The sequence below is a fragment of the Notolabrus celidotus genome, chromosome 8 (assembly GCF_009762535.1).
Source record: "Notolabrus celidotus isolate fNotCel1 chromosome 8, fNotCel1.pri, whole genome shotgun sequence".
NCBI classification, from domain to species: Eukaryota; Metazoa; Chordata; class Actinopteri; order Labriformes; family Labridae; genus Notolabrus; species Notolabrus celidotus.
In genome coordinates this window covers 34,867,178-34,888,890 of record NC_048279.1, presented here as the reverse complement: position 1 = coordinate 34,888,890, position 21,713 = coordinate 34,867,178, and the positions used below count along the sequence as shown (strand labels likewise).

Here is a 21,713-nt window from a genome sequence, read left to right as displayed (position 1 = left end):
CTTGAGACTCTTTAAGTTTGTGTTCCTTCTAATGACGTGTTGATAATTTATTCCTGAATATTTTGCAGCAAATATCAAGAAAATATCACTTAAATTACCAAAGTTAAAGGAATACAAATTGAGCAATCTATAATCATTAAAACTAAAGAAATTAGAAATGGTTAGTGTCTTCCTAAAACACAGGTTTTTTTTCTCAGAATTGCAGATTTATTTTTGTTTTTCTGCAAAAGGCAAAAAAAAAAAAACATTTCAGCTATATTTTTTTTGTTAAAAAACACAAAAAATATATAGCTGAAACTTCCTGATGCAATCAATATTTCTGTTCTAAAAAGTCTGATTGGGTACAGACAAGAAAAAGTACCCAGTTTTTTTATTTTTGCATTATGGATCTGTCCCTTTAAGGACTACTCTGATATTAGAGTATGGGTATATTATATTATGTTATATTACATTATTATTGTTTACTGCAACTCAAGGTCATATTACATACCCATGTTTATTTTTATTTAACCTTTATTTCACCAGGTGAGTTAATTGAGAACCAATTCTCATTTGCAATAACGACCTGGGCGAGGAGGCAACACAGGTGGCATGACAATAAATAAAAGACAAAACAAGAAACAGAGAGGACGTACAGAGAAACCTAGAGACAGAACAATACAATACAAAAATATGACAGCAGTGAACAACTTAAAAGCAATTTAAAAGCAAGTGCAGTGATGTTGAGTTATGGGGTGTATTAGTTTTTTGAAAGTGGCGAGTGGAATGAGAGAGGTCAGCTTTAGGGATTGTTGCAGGTGATTCCAGTCGTTTGCAGCGGAAAACTGGAAGGAGGTGCAACCAAAGGAGGTCCGGGCTTTGGGTGGGATGAGTTTGATAAGGCTACTTGAGCGCAGGCTACGGTTTGTGCTGTGAAGGGTTTTACCAGTGAGGGATTTGTAAATGAATAGAAACCGGTGTGTTTGTCTGCGAGAGCGGAGTGAAGGCCAGTTCAGCTGAGAGTACAGGTGACTGGGTGAGTGGTGAATGGGGCTCCAGTGACAAAACGGATAGCAGCGTGGTAAATGACATCCAGTTTGTGAAGGAGAGTGTTGGAAACGGACCTGTAGACTATGTCACCGTAATCAAGAATAGGGAGGACTGTCATCTGAACCAGAAGCTGTTTAGCAGAGTGTGTGAAGGAGGATTTGTTGCGATAAAGAAAACTAATGCAGGATTTGACCTTAGTGAGTAGTGTGTTGATGTGTGCTTCAAAAAAAGTTTGCAGTTAAGCCAGATCCCTAAGTATTTGTAACTGTCAACAAACTCAATCTCCGACTCATCCAGGGAGGAGATTTTGAGGGGACTGTTGGGCAATGGCATGTTTTTGTTGAAAACCGTACATTTAGTTTTATTGGAATTTAAAACCAAATGGAGCCTCATGAGAGCATGTTGGACACTAAGGAAACTGGCCTGTAATGTGGACAGTGCTGTGGTCAGGGAGGAACTAGATGTATGAATAATTGTGTCATCTGCATATAGATGGATATGAGATGGATATTGCTTAATCTGTCATTATTAACCATAATCACACCATGTCAACCTGTCACTACTGAAACATTTTTAATACTGCCTGTAATTACTGCTACTTAATCTAATTCAATTTGTAACATTGTATATATCTAAATTGTATTCTATCTTTATTTATCTATTTTTATTTTATTTTATTTTATTTATTGAAACTTCTTCTTGATTGTGCTTATGGGTTGGTTGATGTAACAACTGAATTTCCCCCCGGGGGATCAATAAAGTAATATCTTATCTTATCTCACCCGGTGAAAAGAACGTGCACATGTGGAATAAATAAAGGTGACTTGGAGTATTTTGTGTCCTTTCCTGGTTGGTGGGACAAAGACCAAGCTGCACAGATGGTCCTGTGTTTCTACAACACAGATGTAAACCACTGAACACCACAGTGATGATTCTGTTTCATGAAACAGCTCTGCTGAAGTCTGACACTCCTGAGTCAGTCAAATCCTCCCATCAGTCACACTGATGGTGGGTAACTTAAAATTCACTGTTTGTTTTCTTTTTCTGACAAGCCGGTGTCAGCGTCAGCCGAACCATACCATTTATAAATAATCCCAAAGCAAATCTTCCTCTGTTCCACTTTCCAAAAACAATATTGTGACAGCGAGCTCCTTGAACGGTCTGCGGCTTGAACTATCTGGAGGAAAATTGAGGATTTGCATAAATTGAAAGGCTTTGTTTTTGTTTTTAGCTGCAGGGCATTGCGGTTGGTATTCTTTTCTTGCCGGCTTGTCAAACTGCTCCTCTTTGTGATTAATCTGTGGCTTGAATAACATTGTATCATAACTCAGTTGCGGGCGATTAACAGAGATTTCATTTCACCTCATTAATGTCAGGATGATTCCCACGGTGAAACGAATCTTCAGTGGCAGAGTAATATCGTTGGAAAAACACACACACACAGACACGACCACAGACGAGTGTTTCAGTGACACACCATTACACTTCTGTGCAGCCATGTCTGCAATCTTAATGTAGAGACACAGAGGCTAAACGCTGAGAACACACTCTTAAATACACAGTCGGACGCTCTAACCTGTGATGTAACACGTCACCAGGCGGTTCTCCAGTGACACATCAGCGTCTGTGGTTTTCATGGAGACGAGGACTTCCCCCGGGCTGCTGTTCTCCACCACCGAGCCGCGGTACACCTCGTTAGAGAACTTGGGCGGGTTGTCGTTCTCGTCCGTCACCGTCACCTCCACCAGGACGCTGGACGACAGCTTGACATCGCCGCCGTGGTCGGTGGCCACAACGTTGAACCGGTAAACTCTGGTCGTCTCGCAGTCCGTCTCTCTGACGGTGGTGATCCAGCCACTGTCTCCATCGATGGTGAACACCTTAATGACATCTGCCGTGTCATCGGGCAGAGACTCCAGGCTGTAGGTCACCAGTCCATTAGTGTCGGTGTCAGGGTCGTTGGCGGTCACCTGGAGAACGAGAGAAGAACTCATTTAGATACATATTTAAATCTAATTGGATCATTGTACAGAAATGTGTTGACACTACTTCAATCTTATATCTTGAGAGCGTCCCAGTATGGACGCAGCTTGTGGACTGGTGGCTGGAGAGGTGCCGGTTCACTTGCCTGGGCACTGCCGAGGTGCCCTTGAGCAAGGCACCGAACCCCCAACTGCTCTGGGTGCGCTGGTTGCCGGCAGTATCCTCACTCTGACATCTCTCCCTAAGCATGTTCACTGCATGTGAGTGCATTTGTATGTATATACCGAAAAAACTGTATGTGTAGCATGACCGAAAAAATAGCATGAGTGAAAGAATTGAATTCCCCCCCTGGGGATCAATAAAGTACCTGTCTTCTTCTTGAGGAGCTTCTAACTAAGAGTGCAAAGTGTCCTTTCATGAATCATCCAGACTGGGGAACAGTTTGTAAACAGGGGTGAGTCATGCAGCCATTGATCAGCTTGTGCTTCTTTTTACTGACTGACAATCCTGCATTGAAGAGTTTGTTTTGTACTGTTACTTTTGTATTTGTTGTCTATCTTTTAGGCATTTTAAAGGACCATTACAGCACAAATGTTGCATGTAAATGCTATAAATCCTATCATGTTGCATCAGTTTGCTCCCTTCATATCTGTCCCTATACAATGCAAAATGAAATAAATACACAAATCAGACTTCTTGCCTTTCAACCGGTGTTGCAAACTAATCTTAAATACTTTTTTACAGGACAAAACAGACCTTGAACTGATTCACCTGCATGCATCACGTTATAAATCCTAACATTCATTCCAGCATGGAGGGGAAAGTTTATATTTCATGTATGATGAGGCTTCTGACTTCAAAACCTACGATATTTCTCTTTCACAATTATCTTATTTCACCCAAACCTTCCACTACTTGTACAAAGAAAAAGCAATCACAGCAGTTGTTTAACTCTCCTCTCCCTCGTTCAATAGCTCACCCGCTTCCAGCTGCACACTCCGGAGCTGTCATTGGTTAATCAGCGGCAGCTGTCATCTAATAGCTCAGTGGCACACCCTTATCGTCAGCCTATCAACTTTCTGCTGTCTTTTTAAATGTGTCTCTCTCTCCAGCTAGTTCCTTCTTGCATTGATGGTGCACACCCTTCCACTTCCCCGTCTCCACCTGGTCTCTGCAAAGTCTTCAATTCCTAGGATTCATCAACCACTACCGCCAGTGTCTGGACTCAGGATTTCTCCTGCTGCCAAATTCACACATCCTACGCTCACAACATGACCCCCATAGAGTCCTTACGCCAAAGATTTCTGTCAAGTTTCATTATTCATTCAGTTGTAATAAATAACCTTTAATCTTCAAACTGTGTCTCTCCTGATTGAAGTAGTTTCTCTTGTGAAAGAACAGAGGGTGCTCTAAGAATTCCCTGTTGTAGGCATGGATATAGCCAAGTGGTTAAGTTGTGGCTCCTTTCTCACACGTCAGTCCCCAACTCTCTCTGCCAGTTACCTCTCAAAATAAAGCTCTAAAAAATTCCCTGTTGCCTGCCCTCTTTCCTCATCAGATAACTTGTTGATTGCAATAACTATGGACGCCATAAGGAAGCCGAGCCATCCTGAGTGGACAGCTGGGACACCAAAACATCTGATGAACAGCCATGTTGGAAAGTCAGGGTTAAACACAAATTGTATAATTAATGGACGTAGTATCTGTAACCTCAACCATCTGCTCCTGAATCCCTGTTTTGAAGCCAATTGTTGGCGGGTGCCATATTGGAAATGTTGAACTCAACCTAACTTTTGTAGAGCTAGTGTGATGTAAAGAGGCGGGCCTTTAGCCTTTACGCTAACAGCTACAGGGTGCCCACCTGTCAATGAAGTCAGCCATGCTCTTATTTGGGCAAAACTCGCAATCTTAAAATCTTCTGAACTGCAACGTTATAAAAAAATTCAGCCCCGTTCAGTGTGGGCCGATAGAGAAATTAGCTATTCTGCAGCCAGCCTCAAGTGGACACTCTGGGAACTGCAGTTTTTAGCACTTTTGCATGGGCTTCTTATTTTAAGACCGGAGTTTGCCGCCTGATTAAACAATGTAAACGTAACTGAAGTAACTGAGTAGCCCTCAACGAGTAGACTTCTTAAAGCAGCAGTCTGACCCTACGACAACAACAAATCTGAAGACTCAACTGCTAACCAAGAGGAGCTCCCCCCTCCTCAGACAAGCAGAGCTACATCAGATAGAGAACAAGTCTTCTTACCTGGATGACAGTGGTTCCAGCGGGCATGTTCTCAGCCAAGAAGGCCCTGTATGGGTTAGCATCAAACACCGGCTGGTTGTCGTTCACGTCTTGGACCTGGATGCTGACAGACACCAGCGACGCCACATCGGTCCCGTTGTGGTTCCCCTGAGCGATCACATCGATCTGATACCACTTGGTCTTCTCGTGATCGATGCTCTTCTGCAGCAGCAAAGTCCCGCTCTCCTTGTCCAAACTGAACACTTTGTCTTTGTTGCTCTCCACGGTGTTTCCGTTCACCAGGCTGTAAATGAGCGGCGTGTTGGAGTCCGCCTTCACGTTGCCTATCTCGGTCCCGACAGGGATGTCCTCTGCAGCCGAGAAGGTGTACAGAGGCTCTGAGAACTTGGGCAGAGGGACCTCGGGGGGGACCACTTTGACCTGCACAGGGACTGTGGAGTTATAGAAAGGCAGGCTGCCGTCCCGAGCTTTCACTTTGAAGTTAAAGATCTTGTTCTCCATGCCAACAAGACTCTCTTTGACGCTCACCACGCCAGTGAAAGGGTTGATCTCGATTACGTCTTCAGTCACCTCTTCAGCTTCGTCTACCGTGTACGTGACATCCGCGTTCTTACCGTCGTCTGCATCATACGCCATGATCTGAATAACAGGAGAGCCTTTATTCACAGTGGACTGGATTGAAACCTGGTATTCAGTCGCTTTGAACTGAGGGACGTTGTCGTTCTCGTCTGTGAGGATGATCTTGACGGTGCAAAAAGCCACTTTCCCTCCCCCGTCTTTCGCCATGACTTTGATAGCGATGACTCTCTGCGCCGGGCTCTCTCTGTCCAACGGCTGCGTCGTGATTATCTGCCCGTCCTTGTCGATGGCAAACTTCTCATCAGCGAGTTTGTTAATGATGGTGTAGTCAACGCTACCGTATGGGCCGTCATCAGGGTCAATGGCGGCCAGTCGGATCACACGAGTCCCCGCCTCTGCGTTCTCAGCCAGCTCTGCTTCATAGATATTCTGCTTGAAGTGTGGACTGTGCCTGTTGCTGTTAATCATGTCAATACTGACCGGAGCTGTTTTCTGAAACACTCCATCAGACACCGCCACCGTCAGGTTATAGTATGGATCCAGATTCCTCTTACACACGTTAGAAAAAGAGATGATTCCTGAGGTTTCGTTGATGTTGAAGTACCGGCCTTCGTTCCCTGAGAGGATTTTGTACTTGAGGTTATTCAGGTCTCCGGTGTCGGGGTCTGAAGCTTGGATTTTGATGACGATGTGCCCACACTTTGCTGTTTCATCCAGAGTGGCGTCGTACTGTGACGTGACGAAGTCTGGTGGGTTGTCGTTGATGTCTGTGACATTTATGAAGACGTGGACTTCACTGCTCAGAGGGACGGTGCCGTTGTCCGACACTTTGACTTTCAAGTTAAAGTTCTTGGTGGTTTCATGGTCCAGCACCTGTTTTGTGACAATCAACCCACTCTGAGGGTCTATCTGGAAGAAATCAGTCTCGTTTGTTTCTGTTTTCACCATCTGGAAGGTGAGGTCTTTGTTTCTCCCAGAGTCCCTGTCAGAGGCGGAGAGTTGCATCACAGAGGTGCCGATTTCAGCCCCCTCAGGTACGTCCACAGAGTAGCTCGGCTTTGAGAAAACCGGTGCGTTATCGTTCACATCCTCTACTTCGATTTCAATGGATGCTTCAGAGAAAGCTCCAGTCACAGAGTCAGAAGCTCTCACTGTCAACACATGCATCGCTTCACTCTCATAGTCCAGAGGGTTTGTGACGGTCAGCACGCCCGTCTTGAAATCAATGTGAAAGTGTCTTGAAGCATTCTCCTCCTCCAGGTTGTAGATGAGCCGGTAGCCCTCTGGATTCCTGGCCTGGACGTGCAAGATGGTCGTGAATGGAGGAACGTTTTCAGGGACTTTTAGAGGATACAAGAGAGTCTGGAAAACCGGGTTAGTTTGATTCCTCACTTGAATGCTGAGCTCTGCTCCTGTGCTGAAGCTGGGCTCGCCTTCATCTATAGCTACGACTGTCAACACATACTTATTCAGAGCTTCAAAATCAAGAGGCCTCTTTAGAGATATATCCCCGACGTCAGGGTCGATCCTGAAGAGGTCGTAGTCCTCTTCCAGGGAGTACATGATGGAGCCATTCTCTCCCAGATCCTTGTCGACGGCTGTTGCTTGGTACAAAACATCTCCAGGGTCAGAGGAGTCAGAAACCATCATGGAGAAGGGTAGGTTCAGAAACTGTGGTGGGTTGTCATTCACATCATCAATGAACACCTTGACCTGGGCTGTCGCGGTCCTGGGTGGGCTTCTCATGTCTTCTACCTTCACAACTACATCATAAATGTCTTGTTCCTCTCGGTCAAAGGGGATACCAGTCGTCTCAAGAATCCCTGATGTTTGGGATATCGCAAACTTCCCATTTGGGTTCAGCACAGAAAACAAAAGAGGCTCGTTCAGATAACTCCCTGAGGCTTTCAGTGCTGCCAAAGTTTTCACCGTCTTCAGGTTTTCTTGAACACTTGCTGAATACAGATTCTGCTCGAATCCAAGATCACTGGCGGTTAGGTTTGTAACGTTTACCTTCACTGTCGCCAAGTCTTTGTAGAGGCCATCAGAGGCTCTTACAACCAGTTGGTAAAAAGGCATGAACTCAGTCGCATTGCTCACCGTGATGACTCCAGTATTTGGGTGAATTGAAAAGGCATTGTGAAGATTCCCCTCGGCGATGCTGTATGAGACCGCCGAGTCTGTGTCATGGGCCGTGACGCGTACAACCTCCATATCTCTGACAGCCGGGAAGATGATGGATGGCTCGTACGCGGAGGTGGTGAATTGTGGCGGGCAGTCATTCAGGTCCAGGATGCGTACGGTGACCTTGGCAGGCTCCGCTGCATACAGTGATGGCTCCCCTGAGTCCTTCACCTGCACGGTGAAGTGGTACTCAGCCTTGGTTTCAAAGTCAACCGGTGAAATCAAAGATATGGTGCCCATACTCGGGTCTATCTTGAAGACGCTCAGCGCCTCTGGTTCAAGGATCTGATACACCAGAAGAGAGTTTGAGTCTTTGTCTGCGTCTGAAGCCTGGATCACCAGAGGGATGTTTCTTTCTCCCATCACCATTGTGTCCATGTGAGCTGACTCACTTATTTGCCCCAGGTACTCACGTTGCCGAAAAACAGGAGCGTTGTCATTTTCATCGATCACATAGATGTACACAATCGTCTTTGAGGAGGCTCCAGCGGTTGTTGAAGCTGTGACTTTGAGCTTGTAGGACGCCACGTTCTCAAAGTCAAGGTGCTTCTGCGCCGAAATCAACCCAGTGAAGGGGTTGATGTGAAACGTCCCATCTGAGTTGCCGCTTTCTATCCCATAATGCACTGCAGCAGGGCTAGAGGCCGAGATGGTGACAACTGGAGTTCCAAGGCTGCTTAATTCACTGATCTCTGTGAGGTATTCATCGGAGAGGAAGGCAGGCGGGGTGTGGTCGGAAACGCGGATGTGGACGTGGACGGAGCAGAGGTCGCTGCGCTGAGGGAAGCCCTGATCGGTGGCTTTGACGGTGAGGTGGAACTGCTCCTGAGGCTGGATGTCCAGAGGTTTGGTCACACTGATGGAGCCCAGCTCTGGGTCGATGGAGAAGATGTTGTCGATGTTACCTGCGGAGAGAAAGAAGGGTTAGGGCATCTCATATTTAAAAGGTTTTATACAAACAAAGTACCTCAAACGTTTTTAATACAGCTGTCAAAAGTTATTTTAGTTGTAATTAATCGCATGAACAGCAAGATGGTGGTGCGCAGACTCTGACATGAACATTAGAATAAAACGGACTACCTCAAAATTTGCACATTGTACATTTGCACATTAAATTGCACTATTACATAACAACTCAATCAGTCTATCCCTCACATATGCACAATATTTACAATTTCATATTGATTATTGTTGTCTTCTTTTTTTAATTGTGTGTTCTCATTGTGGCTTCATGCAGGACCTGAGAAACAAAATTTTGTTCCATCTCATGTGACAGCTTGTTGGTATGAAAATAAAAACCCTTGAATCTTGAACCCTTGAACTCTTGAATATTAATCAAGTTTATAATCCCATTAATTTGGATTTTATGAACAATGTAAAGCTATTCGTACCAGAGTCTTAATTTGTTAATCACATGAATGCAATAAAAGGTACTTTATGATCTTGACTTCCAGATTTATTGTTCAAAAAATGCTGCAGATTACTTTTATTATCTTTTCTTACATGATAACACTGTTGCACATTAAGAATTGTGCAGGAGCACCCCCACAAAATGTCCAATCAGTGTCAATATGTTGTGATAATTCTGATTTCTCACTGACATCCAGTAATTCCTCATTAAGCATTCACACTTTTCAGGAGTTCCATTTTTGTAGCTTTGTCTGTTTCTTTTTTATTCATTTATTATTTGATTTATTTAGTATTTAAAAGGATCATGCATACTAATTAACACTTCTGTAAATATGCCAGCGTTAGCCAAAAGGCTAGTTTACATCTGCAGTCCCTTGCCAGATGTTAAAAAGGCTCCCTAAAAAGATCAAGATTAAGTTTCATGCACAGGTCTGTGATGATTCACACACTCTCAAACAGTGCTCTTGCAGTTTTTGTGATGTGGTTGCATGCTGTCATCAGTCTGATTAGCTGCACCTGCATGCTTAGATTCTAGGTGGTAGCTCAAACTCGAAGCTTGGTGACACTTTGACGCTGTTTGACTCAAAGTGCAGATGACTTTGGACGTGCCAACATGCCAAATGTGAAATACAAAAGTGCAGTAGCATTATTTTCCATCATGGCGGCAGCAGGGAGTCTCTCTAGTGCAGGGGAACTAAACTCATTTCAGTTCAGGGGCCACATACAGTTGATCTGAAGTGGGCCGGACCAGTAAATTCTAAACGTTTCCCTTTGTCTTAGTGCAAAAAAGTACATTTTTTCACTTTGCAAAGTCGTTCCACGGGCCGGATTGGACACTCTGGTGGGCCTGTTTTGGTCTGCGGGTGCATGTTTGACACCCCTGCTCTAGTGTCCTACCTATGGTGTTGCAAAAGCTGACAGCCCTTGTTTTCTTTGCCTGAATCCATCTGTTTATTTGATTTAATCTGGCATTAATTGAAATAATGTTGCTTTCTGGAAGGGATGACTCAGTTTTGTGGGGAATGCACTGATTTGTTTGCCTTCTGAGAGTCTGGAAGTCACCGCTCCTGGACAAGAAACAGTCCAGCATGCACACATCTCACCAAAAGTATCTAAACTTTAGTGTTTCTGCAAACTGAGCAACCAAATTTAAGCAGCCAGACCAATAAGAGTGGTATCGATCATCCCATGCAACTCTTTACTACAAGTGAAACAGCTTTTTAATGACAATAGTGACTTCAGTGTCTTCCTTTATTAACTTGGGTCAATAGCTTTAAAGAGAAAAGTGGCATTTTATGGATTTTCAGGCTGTGACAAGGAAGCAAAACTGCTCTGGAAACAGTTCCTCTAAATGTATCCTCACTGCCTGTTTCTTTTCTCTCTTTTCAAGGGGAATCAAACAAGATTGAACCGTGCTTTTTTACATTATGTTTGCTCTTTTCTGTGTAAAACACATTCAGCAGGCATAATGAGTCCCACTGCTTTGACCGCACAGGCTCAGCAACACCCCCTCGACAAATCATCTACTACTGCAAGAGAGGATGAAAGCTGTGGGGCTCTGCTTTTCTATAAAGCCCTCAGAAGGTCAAGACGTTTCAGCGTAAGTGAGATGTGAGAAGCAAACACAGAGGTAAGAAAACGAGAGAGGCATCAGGGGGGGGGGCTGAGACTGGAGGCTTTACATTTCAATGACGGGGAACTGGCTGGAGAGACACTCTGATCTCTCAAGTGTCATCATCTTGTCCTTGAACCCTTCAGTTGAGCTAACACGCTGTCATTTGAAGGCTGTGGCTAAAGGAGGAAGCTCTGTGTAGTGAATGGTGGCAGATTGAATGTAAAGCAGAGTGACACTTAAAGCAAAGAGCATACATAAAACATAAAAGCATCTTCTTTGCTGCTCACCAGAATGCAGGGAGTAGCTGATGCCGGCGTTGCTGCCCATGTCCTTGTCCAGGGCCTTGACCCGGATCACCTCTGAGCCCGTGGGGGCCAGATTGGAGATGCTGGCCTCGTAGCGGGGGCTGAGGAAAGCCGGCGAGTGGTCGTTACAATCCTCCACGTGAACCACCACCTTCACAAAGTTCCTCTTCACTGGGATCTCCTGGTCCCGCACCTGAGGGGAGGCGTTGACATATTAAAGTGTTTGTTTTCTGCAGAGGGAAGACACTACTGAGGCGGTGATGTTAACTTAGGCTGGATAAACATATCACAAGAGCAATAAGAAAATGAGGGGAGTGCCAGCTGTGCTTATTAAAACATGGATTTCAAATGACAGTCCCTGTCTGTCATCCCTACTGATCATTTCACAAGCTTCCCTTCTAAGTCCGGAGCAGTTAAAACCTGTAGTTACCATGATGATGAGAGTATGAACAGAGATCTTCTCGTAGTCCAGCTCCTGGGTCATCACCAGGACTCCGCTCTTTGGGTCCAGGTGGAAGAGCTTGGTGCTGTCGGGGTGGAGGCTGCTGTGGATGGAGTAAATCAGTTTGCTGTTGATGTCGGCGTCCTCGGCGCTGATCTGCAGGATGTCCTTCCAGGGAGCGGTATCCTCGGGAACCCTCACCTTAAACACACAGGGACACAGAGGAGGGAATGCTCGAGGTTTCATGAGGTGATGAAAGAAAGAAAGTAGCTCAAGGAAACGGGAGGTTTGATCAGGGACACGAAACACTTCAAGGACGAGAAATCCTTCTATAAGAGCTATAATATAAGAGATGGTGGATTACTGTTATCAAGAAGCTGCCCTGTACTGTGTGTTGATCATCCTGATGAACACAGTAAAGACTCCCTGCTGAGGTTAATAATCTCCCAACATGTATATACCCTCAAACACATGCTCTTATGTGTTATTTACATGTTTACATATATATATATACTTGAAGCGAATGTCAAACAGGCGTTAAATTCAAAAACTTGACCTCCTGACTCTCACCTCGTACAGCGACTTCAGGAAGACGGGCCGATGCTCGTTCATGTCCAGCACACGGATGTAGGCCTGCAGCAAGAACAAGGAATAAACAGAGATGAGGAAACATGCACAGAAAACATGACACCAACGACTGAGGCAGCATTTCAAGCTTCTTCACTCCTGCAGGATTTATAGTTAGATTTTAAAGCTCAACTGAGGAGAAAAAACAATTGTCTAAAATGTCTTTTAAACCTTGGTGTTGGTTAAAGGTGACATATCACGCTTTTTTCATCAACATATATTGGTCTAAGAGGTCCCCAAAACATGTCTTTAAAGTTTATGCTCAAAAAAACACTTTGAAATCAGATTTTGGTCTGCCTGAAAAGCCCTCTTCTTCAGCCCTCCTCAGAACACTCTGTTTTCTCTCTGACCACGCCCCCTCAGGAAGTGGATGTGCCTCGGCTGTCCAGCACGTTGATCTAATGTTTACATGTTGGCTGAATATACACGGCTGCTCAGAGATCGCGTTACTTCAACCCTCTGAATCTGATCCAGAATCTGATCCTGATGGAGAGGCGCCTGCAGCAGGACCTTTCTGAACGATTGGTCACAGATTCTGTTACTTGTTGTTTTATTTGTCAGTATGTCGACGTGTGTCTTGGTACACAGCTACGAACATGTAGCTATGTGGCTATGCTAACTAGCGCTACCACTTATCCATGATAAATAAAAATCATCCTCTAGATCTTCAAATCTGCAGACGTGGGGAGTAAAACCGACCTCTGTGTTTATTAAGACAGCCTACAACTAGCATGCCTCCCTCCTAAGCTCCTTGTTAGCACACATGTGTGCAGGGAATGAAAAACAGAGGAGGGGTTGAGTTGTATTTTATACAGTCTATGGGCTGAACAAGCTCCGAGCTCTGACTCCGTGACAGACCGGATATTGTTGTTACGTAACAAAAACACGGAAGTCTGAAACGGCTGGTTTCACACACATTTACAGAAAGGTGGAGAAATCAGAACAGGGGCAGAATGGATTCTTTTCATTCTCAGGGGGTTTGTAGACAGGGACACATATTTCAGGTAGAGAACCATTAAAAAGTCCATTTTGCATGATATGTCACCTTTAAAAGACTTGAACAACTTTTTAAGTGGACTGACTTCTTGATACGTCTACACTGGAACTATTAGAAAGCAGTGTTTTATAGTTCCCCAATGTTGTATTTTTTGGATTATGTTCTCACTTCAAAATACCAGTGCCTTTGTTTATAATTAACTGAGCCGGTCTTGGGCATCTTGTCTCTGTTTATTATTTCTTAAAGGGAAACCAGAAGACGAAGTGGTCATGAATTGGCTTGGCATGAACCCAACAATAGAGTTATCATAATCTGATCTGACAAAATCTGATGTGTTTGGTTATAGAAACGGCAAAAAATGAGGATTCCCTCATGCATAGCTGACTAACTATTCTGTGCTTCTATATACTTTATTATCATTTCACTGTATTCTATTTTATTTGATCTTTATTTTATTTTGTTTGTATTTATATCTTATTTTATTCCTTCTTCTATTAATATCTAACTTCTTTTACATACTGTTTTTTAAGAGCTCTGTAATGCCAGAATTTTCCCCCCAAGGATAGATAAAGTATTTCTGATTCTGATTCTGATAATAAACGTTTCACTGTAGCAGCATCCCTATGTGTCTGCACAGAAGTTTTGAATCACAAATTTTGGTATTCATGCTGGCTGCAAATGGAACTTGTAAAGTCATGAAGTCATGAAGTCATGAACAGGAAAGGCTTGGTGTTAAAGTGTTGTGCTTGGGTAAAAACGGTGCTTGTGGGCGTGACAATAACATGAACCTTACTTGTGCATGACCACAGAAAGGTTGTTGCAATACTGCTTTTACATGTTACAATATAGCCAATATTTTCACCCAAAAATACTTCAAAATTTGAAGAAAAATGACTCAAAGTTGACGGATTTACCATCAATGGATGGACACCATTGAAATGGAAGCTTTCAGATCAATTCGACTCTTGATGTGGTGCATGCAATACAAAGGGAAGTTCATATGTTCTCTTCTTGTGAACACAGTACACACAACGCCATTTGAATGCACCATTAGGTCATCGCCATCTTGTTTTGTTGGAGCCAGAAGAGACTATTAAGGAAAAATGTAGGATATGCACTTCTGTGTCTATATCCTTGTTGAAAAGTCCCTGAAGTAGAACTTAACTTCAGAAAATAACTTCTTATATCTAGTCTATTTGACTCTAAATTGGATGACAACCAACAAAAAGAACATCATGCTGTAATGAAGAAGACTTGAAACCGAGGACTGAGACCTTCTGCTCATTGGGGAAACATTTTGTGAGTTTATAAATAAGTGAGAAGTCGGCTCAGAGACTTTTACTCAACCTTGTTGGCCATCAGACGGATTAGTGGTTTAAAGCATAGCCCACATTTGGATGCTTCCACTTCATCGTCTCTTGGGCCAGTTAAACCAGTTTCCTTGTGCTTTTTTTGAGGCATGTGTTCCACTACTCGTGTTCCTCACCTGTGTGGTGGCGCTGTGGTACCCGTCGGTGACCCGCACCGTCATGTTGTAGTTCGAGCGTCGTGCCGCATCCAGCCGGCGGGCGATGGAGATGGTTCCCGTGTTCCTCTGAATATCAAAGTCCTTTTCCTCATCGCCACCTGAAAGAGAGAGAAACAGCAGACACTGGTGAGGGAGCGAGAGAGACGGATGGAGATTGAGGTTTATCCCATCAGGTGTTGTTGCTACACAACGCGGGGTTATGAATCAGGCCGAGCCCGGCTGTCAGATGCGATATCTCGGACGATACGTCAGAGTCGGCAGCTCTGATTTTGACAAGTGGCAGGAATGATGCATCCTGGCGTAGACCTCGAGTGTCTGACGAAGTGCGATGATTTCCCTGTGGGGGGCGCTGTAATTAATGATCCACCCTTTAACTTGAGGAGGGCTGAACTCCCTCAGCATGAGTCTCAGAAACTTTGAGGAACATAGAGATAAAAAAAAAAACATCGTTGTAGTAAAACCTTTAAATACAATGGACCTCAGTAAGACGTCGGTCTCTGGAACATCTTGGCTTCTCCTTGCCTTGAAACACTTTACTACTTTTGTTGCTGCCAATAAAATGAAACCTTTGAGAGTTCAGAAGTGTTTTTCTTCTTCAGCTCTCTTCTATCGTTTCTTTATCCTGTGTCATCCAACTGTTTACCGACCACAGGCACACCCTTTCTTCAAAACCAGCGAAATCCACGACATGTTGTGTTTAAATCTGCAGCAAGGCTGACTCACTTTGTCCATCTGCTTCCCTTCTTTATCTCCTTCTTTCCTTTCCTTCTTTCTCTCTTTTCCTGCACTCTCCATCTTTATCCTGCACCCTCCTGAATTCCCCTGCTTCATGGCATCCTTTCTCTCTCTCTCTCTCTCTCTCTCAGCAGGTTGTGTGTTTGTACGTGAGCGAGGTAAACCTCATGCCTGCACAGCCAGATGGTGTTTATTATTAAGATATCCACCTTACCAAGCGCTAAACACACACACACACACACTCACTCACACTCACACACACACTTTCCCTCCTCTACATATGTTTCTATTACTGTGAATGATTGCTGCACTCTTGCCACTTCATTTTGATTTACAGCGAACATGATTTTTTCACTCTCCAGCTCTCACGTTCTTCATTCTTCCCCTCTCCAACACAAACACTCTCTGCACTCTCTCTGTTTGCTCTTGATCGATAGATAATTGGGTCATCCAGAGGTCTGTTTCTGTCAGTTGCGCCCTAATGGCTGAGCTGAAACACTGCGGGCTAACCAGCCACATTGACAGGTCTGTTTAACTGATTTAGTTTCCAAATCCCTGCATTGACTTCCTGTAAGACACACAGCAGCAGCACCCAGGAAGGAAAAAAAGGGCTGATTCAGACACAGCATCGCACATCGCCGGCTGTAGTCTCGGCACAGAGGGAGGAAGATGTACTGTAAAATCAATTTTTCACTTTACTGATCATCTCTAGGAAGATATAATATCCCCCGACAAGGTTGGAGATTTCATTCCCTTGCGGGGCCAGCCATGCAAAAAGTATCTTTTACTCACGGTGCTGCGAGGAAAAATGTGCACACCAAAATGTCATGTTAGGCAGGACAGAAAGGATCGCCTCTGCATTAATTTCACTGACATTTTTTATCTATTCATCCGTTCCTTCATCCATCTTCTGCATGTTTATCTGGGTCAGGGCCGCAGAGGAGCCCATCCGTCATTTAACGGGCCATCCTTGACTTCCTTCAGCGCTTGCTCGTATGACGCTTTGTGTGTCGCATGAGTGGAAGTCGCATGCTGAGCTGCAGGAAGGGAGGTCAGGGTGGAGAAGGTTCGATTCTTCTCTCATTCGTTCTCATTTTGCAGGAGACGGGGACAGCAAGAAAATGGAATATGCAACATTTCACGAGGCATGAAGTCTCCTCAGCTGTGGTGGAGACCAAACCGGAGCCAAAAGGGAGACTGAATGTGGGACGTGCATTCCAGGTTGAGTGTAAAAATGTTGGTACTAATGCATCAGCCATCAATCTGACATCTGGCAAGAACATGAAGCAAATTCAAGAAGCTTTGTTCTGAATATCATGCAGTATCTGAGTTATGCTGTCTCTTACTTTAACTCTTCCTGTCCCATTAAAGTTACTAACCATAGATCTCTCTGGAGTCCCTGAGCTCCCTTGTCTCGTAGGTTCCTCTGGATCTCTGCTGCTGTGGACGTGCCAGACTCCAGCTGCTACAACTACTACTATCCATCTCCCCACTATCATCTCTCTCTCTCTTCATCTCCCTCTATCCCTCTCTCCAACACGGTAGGTCTCAGCAGATGGGTGTCTAAAGTCCTAAATACTCACAGATTCGGCCATCCTTGTGTAGTAAATCTCCAGCAACCCAATGTTGCTTTGACAAAATCAACACCTCTATCCAACCAGATCACATGACCACAACACGAAACTTTCTCTGTTGCTCACCGAACACAATTCATTTTGATGAAGCGTATAGTTAGAGCTGGATCAGGCTTAGCTATGCTCTTAGTTATGCTGCTATAGGCTTAGACTGCTCTCTCTCCTCTCTTCCTTCATCTCTTACTTTAACTCTTCCTGTCCCATTAAAGTTACTAACCATAGACCTTTCTGGAGTCCCTGAGCTCCCTTGTCTCGTAGGTTCCTCTGGATCTCTGCTGCTGTGGACGTGCTAGACTCCAGCTGCTACAACTACTACTATCCGTCTCCCCACTATCATCTCTCTCTCTCTTCATCTCCCTTTATCCCTCTCTCCAACACGGTCTCAGCAGATGTGTGTCTAACACGAGTCTGGTCCTGCTGGAGGTTTCTGCCTGTTAAAAGGAAGAGTGTCCTTGCCACTGTAAGTTGCTAAATGCTGCAAATTTCCTGTTCACAAAAAGCATTTTTAGGAAAATTCAATATCCAGAAAGCCAATTTTGTCACTCCAAACTGTTATTTGCAGCTTTTGGAAAGGAAACTGAGAGTACATTACAACGATGTCTGATTCCAAAAGGGGGAAGAGGCTTCATTTATGCTTTTTATTTAATGAATTTGTTTGAGAACTCCCCCTCACTCTCTTCCTGACTTGTTTTTATACAAATGCATTTCTTAGTTTGTTTCATTTTTCAGTGAAGACTGAACAAACTGTGAAAACATGGACAAGTTTACCTACGATCGATAGCTTTGTCTTGTTTACTTCCTCTGTTGAGGTTTGGTTCACTGCCTGGCTTCCTTCTTCATATCTACTCCAGCTGCTACAACTACTACTATCCGTCTCCCCACTATTATCTCTCTCTCTCTCTCTTCATCTCCCTCTATCCCTCTCTCCAACACGGTAGGTCTCAGCAGATGTGTGTTTAACATGAGTCTGGTCCTGCTGGAGGTTTCTGCCTGTTAAAGGAAGTTTGTCCTTGCCACTGTAACTTGCTAAATGCTGCAAAGTGCTCTGCTCATGGTGGATTAAGATGAGATCAGACTGAGTCCTGTCTGTAAGATGGGACTGGATTGTATCCTGTCTTGATGTTGGGTCTAGTACGGTCTAGACCTGTTTTGTTTGGAAAGATTGATTGATTGATGAAGCACAAAGGTGTTCATAGGAGAGCTGAGTCTGCAGCTTTTCCGAGACTGCAGATCGTACGGGATAAATCCTCCATCGATCACATCTGCTGAAACAAAGTGAGGCCTGAACTTAGCTTGCTTAACTTTTCTTTCCAAAGTAGGAAACCTCACAAAACTTCAGTTAGTTACTTTGGACTTCAGCGGTCCTCAGATGATAAAGTTAATGATGCAGGTGACCTTTCTTCCAGCAAATTCCAGCAAAATATGCACCAAATAATAAAAAACATATCAATACTTCCTGATTTTTAGGTCAGAATACTGATGCAGCCTGCTCTTCAGTGCTACCCTCAGGAAAAACTTTATCACTTTGTGCCCTGAGAAGAACAAAGGGCACACGTCGTTTGTTTTAGCTGTCACTGTTGTATTGCTTTGAGGCTTTATTGCATTTTTTAAAGTGTTTTCTTGGAGAGCTCTGTCAGTGTGGCGACCTTTGCATAAATCCCACTGATAGATGTTTGAAATACATGATGCATCCTAAAGTTCCTATCACTGTTGACTCTCACTTTTGTTGCTGCATGTGCAGTTAAGATGGCAGCAGACATTCCCTTCAGGGTGTATTTATGAGGGGGTGCTGAAATGACCACAAAACAGATGTCTTGTCTGCTGTTGCTTCCTCCTGTAATTGCTCCGAGGCATAATTTAAGTTTAATTTCTCTACTCGTTCGGTGTCTGCCTCAGGGTCTCCTTCAGGTACTCGACCTGCCTCAGCAGCTCCGCTCAGGAGAGGACAAAGCGCCGCGTGTCGTCCTCAGCCTGCACACAGAGTATCAGGTCATCTTTCCTGCGGAGAGGACATCATTTTCCTCCGCTGTGTTCTTAAGTCACTGCTCAGAGGTTGCGACAACAGATGAGGGTCGCAAATGAAGATGTATTGATTCTCCTCCTTGATGCCCTCTCTGTGCAATCCAGCTGTGTGAGGCAGTAGTTTCAATAACTTCCACTGCAGTGCGGCTAATAGTAAAACTTAGCTGAGGGGGCGCTGACTCTGAATCACAATAACATGACAAAGTTTTAAAAAAGAGTGTTTTCTCCACCTCAGCCTTGGAGAGAGTAACAGACTGACTTCAAACAGATCAAGAATAATGTGATCACGCCGGGTAAGAACAGGTGGAGGCCTTCAAAAACAGAATGTTATTTCTATTTCATTAAAGAAAATGATTTAAAAGTCTTTAACTTTTTTATTACAGAAGCCCGTTAGTCCGTCTACACTGTGTTCTCTCCAGGGTTTCTGATCTATAACAGGTGAAGTAAGCTGTAACTGGATCTGTACTTAACATCCTCTTTCTCGTCTATCCGACCAATCAAAGCACTCTCTCACTACTCATCACATTCATGCACTGATGGCAGCATTAGCTATGCTCATTCAGATGCATTGCAACCCGTCACTGGGAGCAATTAGGGGTTCAGTGTCTTGCCTAAGGACACTTCAGGAAGGAGGAATAAAGGAGTTCCTTCATCGCCCTTTAACCCTTTTCTTTTACAGCTGAACAACTAACAGTTTACAAATTCAGCAAATCTCAAGGTCAGCCTATTTTCACTTGCGCAATATTTCTAAAATTAGACACTTCCTATCTCAGAGCGACGCAGAAAAACTAGTCCATGCATTTGTTACCTCCAGGTTAGATTACTGTGACTCCCTCTTATCAGGCTGCCCCAATAAGTCTCTAAAGATTCTTCAGCTAGTTCAGAACGCTGCAGCTGGAGTATTGACTAAAACTAGGAAGAGGGAGCACATTTCTCCGGTGCTAGCTTCTCTACACTGGCTCCCAATAAAATGTAGAATAGAATTTAAAATCCTTCTTTTAACCTACAAAGCCCTTAAAAATCAGGCACCCTCGTATCTTAAAGAGCTCATAGTGTCCTATTACCCCTCTAGAACTCTACGCTCCCAACATGCAGGCTTGCTAGTCGTACCTAAAATCTCTAAAAGTAGTATGGGAGGTAGAACCTTCAGTTATCAGGCCCCTCTCCTTTGGAATCATCTACCAGTCAGGGTCCGGGAGGCAGACACCCTCTCCACTTTTAAGAGTAGACTTAAAACTTTCCTTTTTGATAAAGCTTATAGTTAAGCTGGATCAGGCTTGGACCAGCTTTTGTCATGCTGCTATAGGCCTAGACTGCCGGGGGAACTGGCACACTGACACACTGGGATCCTAGCTCACCCTCTTCCCCCCAACCCCCTCATCACTTACTTTAACTCTGCCTGTCCCATTAAAGTTACTAACCATAGACCTTTCTGGAGTCCCTGAGCTCCATTGTCTCGTAGATTCCTCTGAGCTGCCGTAGACGTCCTCCTGCTGCGGACGATCTGGACTCCAGCTGATACGGACGTGCTGGACTCCAGCGGCAACAGCTTCTACGACTCGTCTCATCACTATCACCTCTCTCTCTTACTCCCATCTATCTGTCTTTCCAGACCCAACTCAGTCGAGGCATGATGGCTGTCTAACATGAGTCTGGTCCTGCTGGAGGTTTCTGCCTGTTAAAAGGAAGTTTGTCCTCACCACTGTAACTAGCTAAATACTGCGATGTGCAATGCTCATGATGGATTAAGGTGGGGTCAGACTGAGTCTTACCCTGTCTTGAAGTTGGGTCTCTGTTCATAATTTGACATAGTGTGGTCTAGACCTCCTATGTTTCTAAAAGCGTCTTGAGATAACGTTTGTTGTGATTTGGCGCTATACAAATAAAGATTGATTGATGATTGATTGATTGAAGACGAAAAAAGTTTACAAGCATCTTTTTTTTCTCTTGTTCTTCTGTAAAAAAGGAGAACAATAAAAGATGAGGTTGAAATGTTTGTTGTTGTGATACTTATTTAGGCTACAACAGACCAAAGTACACTTCTCCTTCAAGTTCTAAAAAGTAGTAAAAGTTTGACAAAACTTTTTGTTTCACTCCTGACTTGGAAAAGAAGAAAATGTCAAAGTTTCTATGTAACTCTAACAAATTATTTGAAATGTTATTTTTAATTTTTTAGAAACGTCCATGCAGTAAAACGAATTAAGGTATAACAAAAGATAGTCTGGTCTTATTGCAGTAATGAAAAACAGCTACTACAGGTTGTTTGGATCATTTTTGTTGTGTGTGTCTGATTTACTTTACATGTTGTGTTTTTTAAGCTGTGCTGTATCACAAAGTGCCTCTTTGATGACATTCAAGTTTTCCAAACTAAA

At 43.9% G+C, this 21,713-nt stretch overlaps 1 protein-coding gene across 1 annotated transcript in view; it reads right to left on the bottom strand.

The window, feature by feature from the left end:
• fat2 (FAT atypical cadherin 2) overlaps nucleotides 1–21,713 on the bottom strand; it is a 197,388-nt gene that overhangs the window by 113,750 nt on the left and 61,925 nt on the right. The window contains exons 7-12 of the mRNA XM_034690510.1: nucleotides 14,909–15,048; nucleotides 12,369–12,431; nucleotides 11,787–11,999; nucleotides 11,339–11,549; nucleotides 5,264–8,931; nucleotides 2,606–2,999 (exon numbers count right to left, since the gene is read on the bottom strand). Of these exons, the coding sequence (XP_034546401.1) occupies nucleotides 2,606–2,999; nucleotides 5,264–8,931; nucleotides 11,339–11,549; nucleotides 11,787–11,999; nucleotides 12,369–12,431; nucleotides 14,909–15,048 (4,689 nt within the window). The remainder of the gene's footprint in view (nucleotides 1–2,605; nucleotides 3,000–5,263; nucleotides 8,932–11,338; nucleotides 11,550–11,786; nucleotides 12,000–12,368; nucleotides 12,432–14,908; nucleotides 15,049–21,713) is intronic.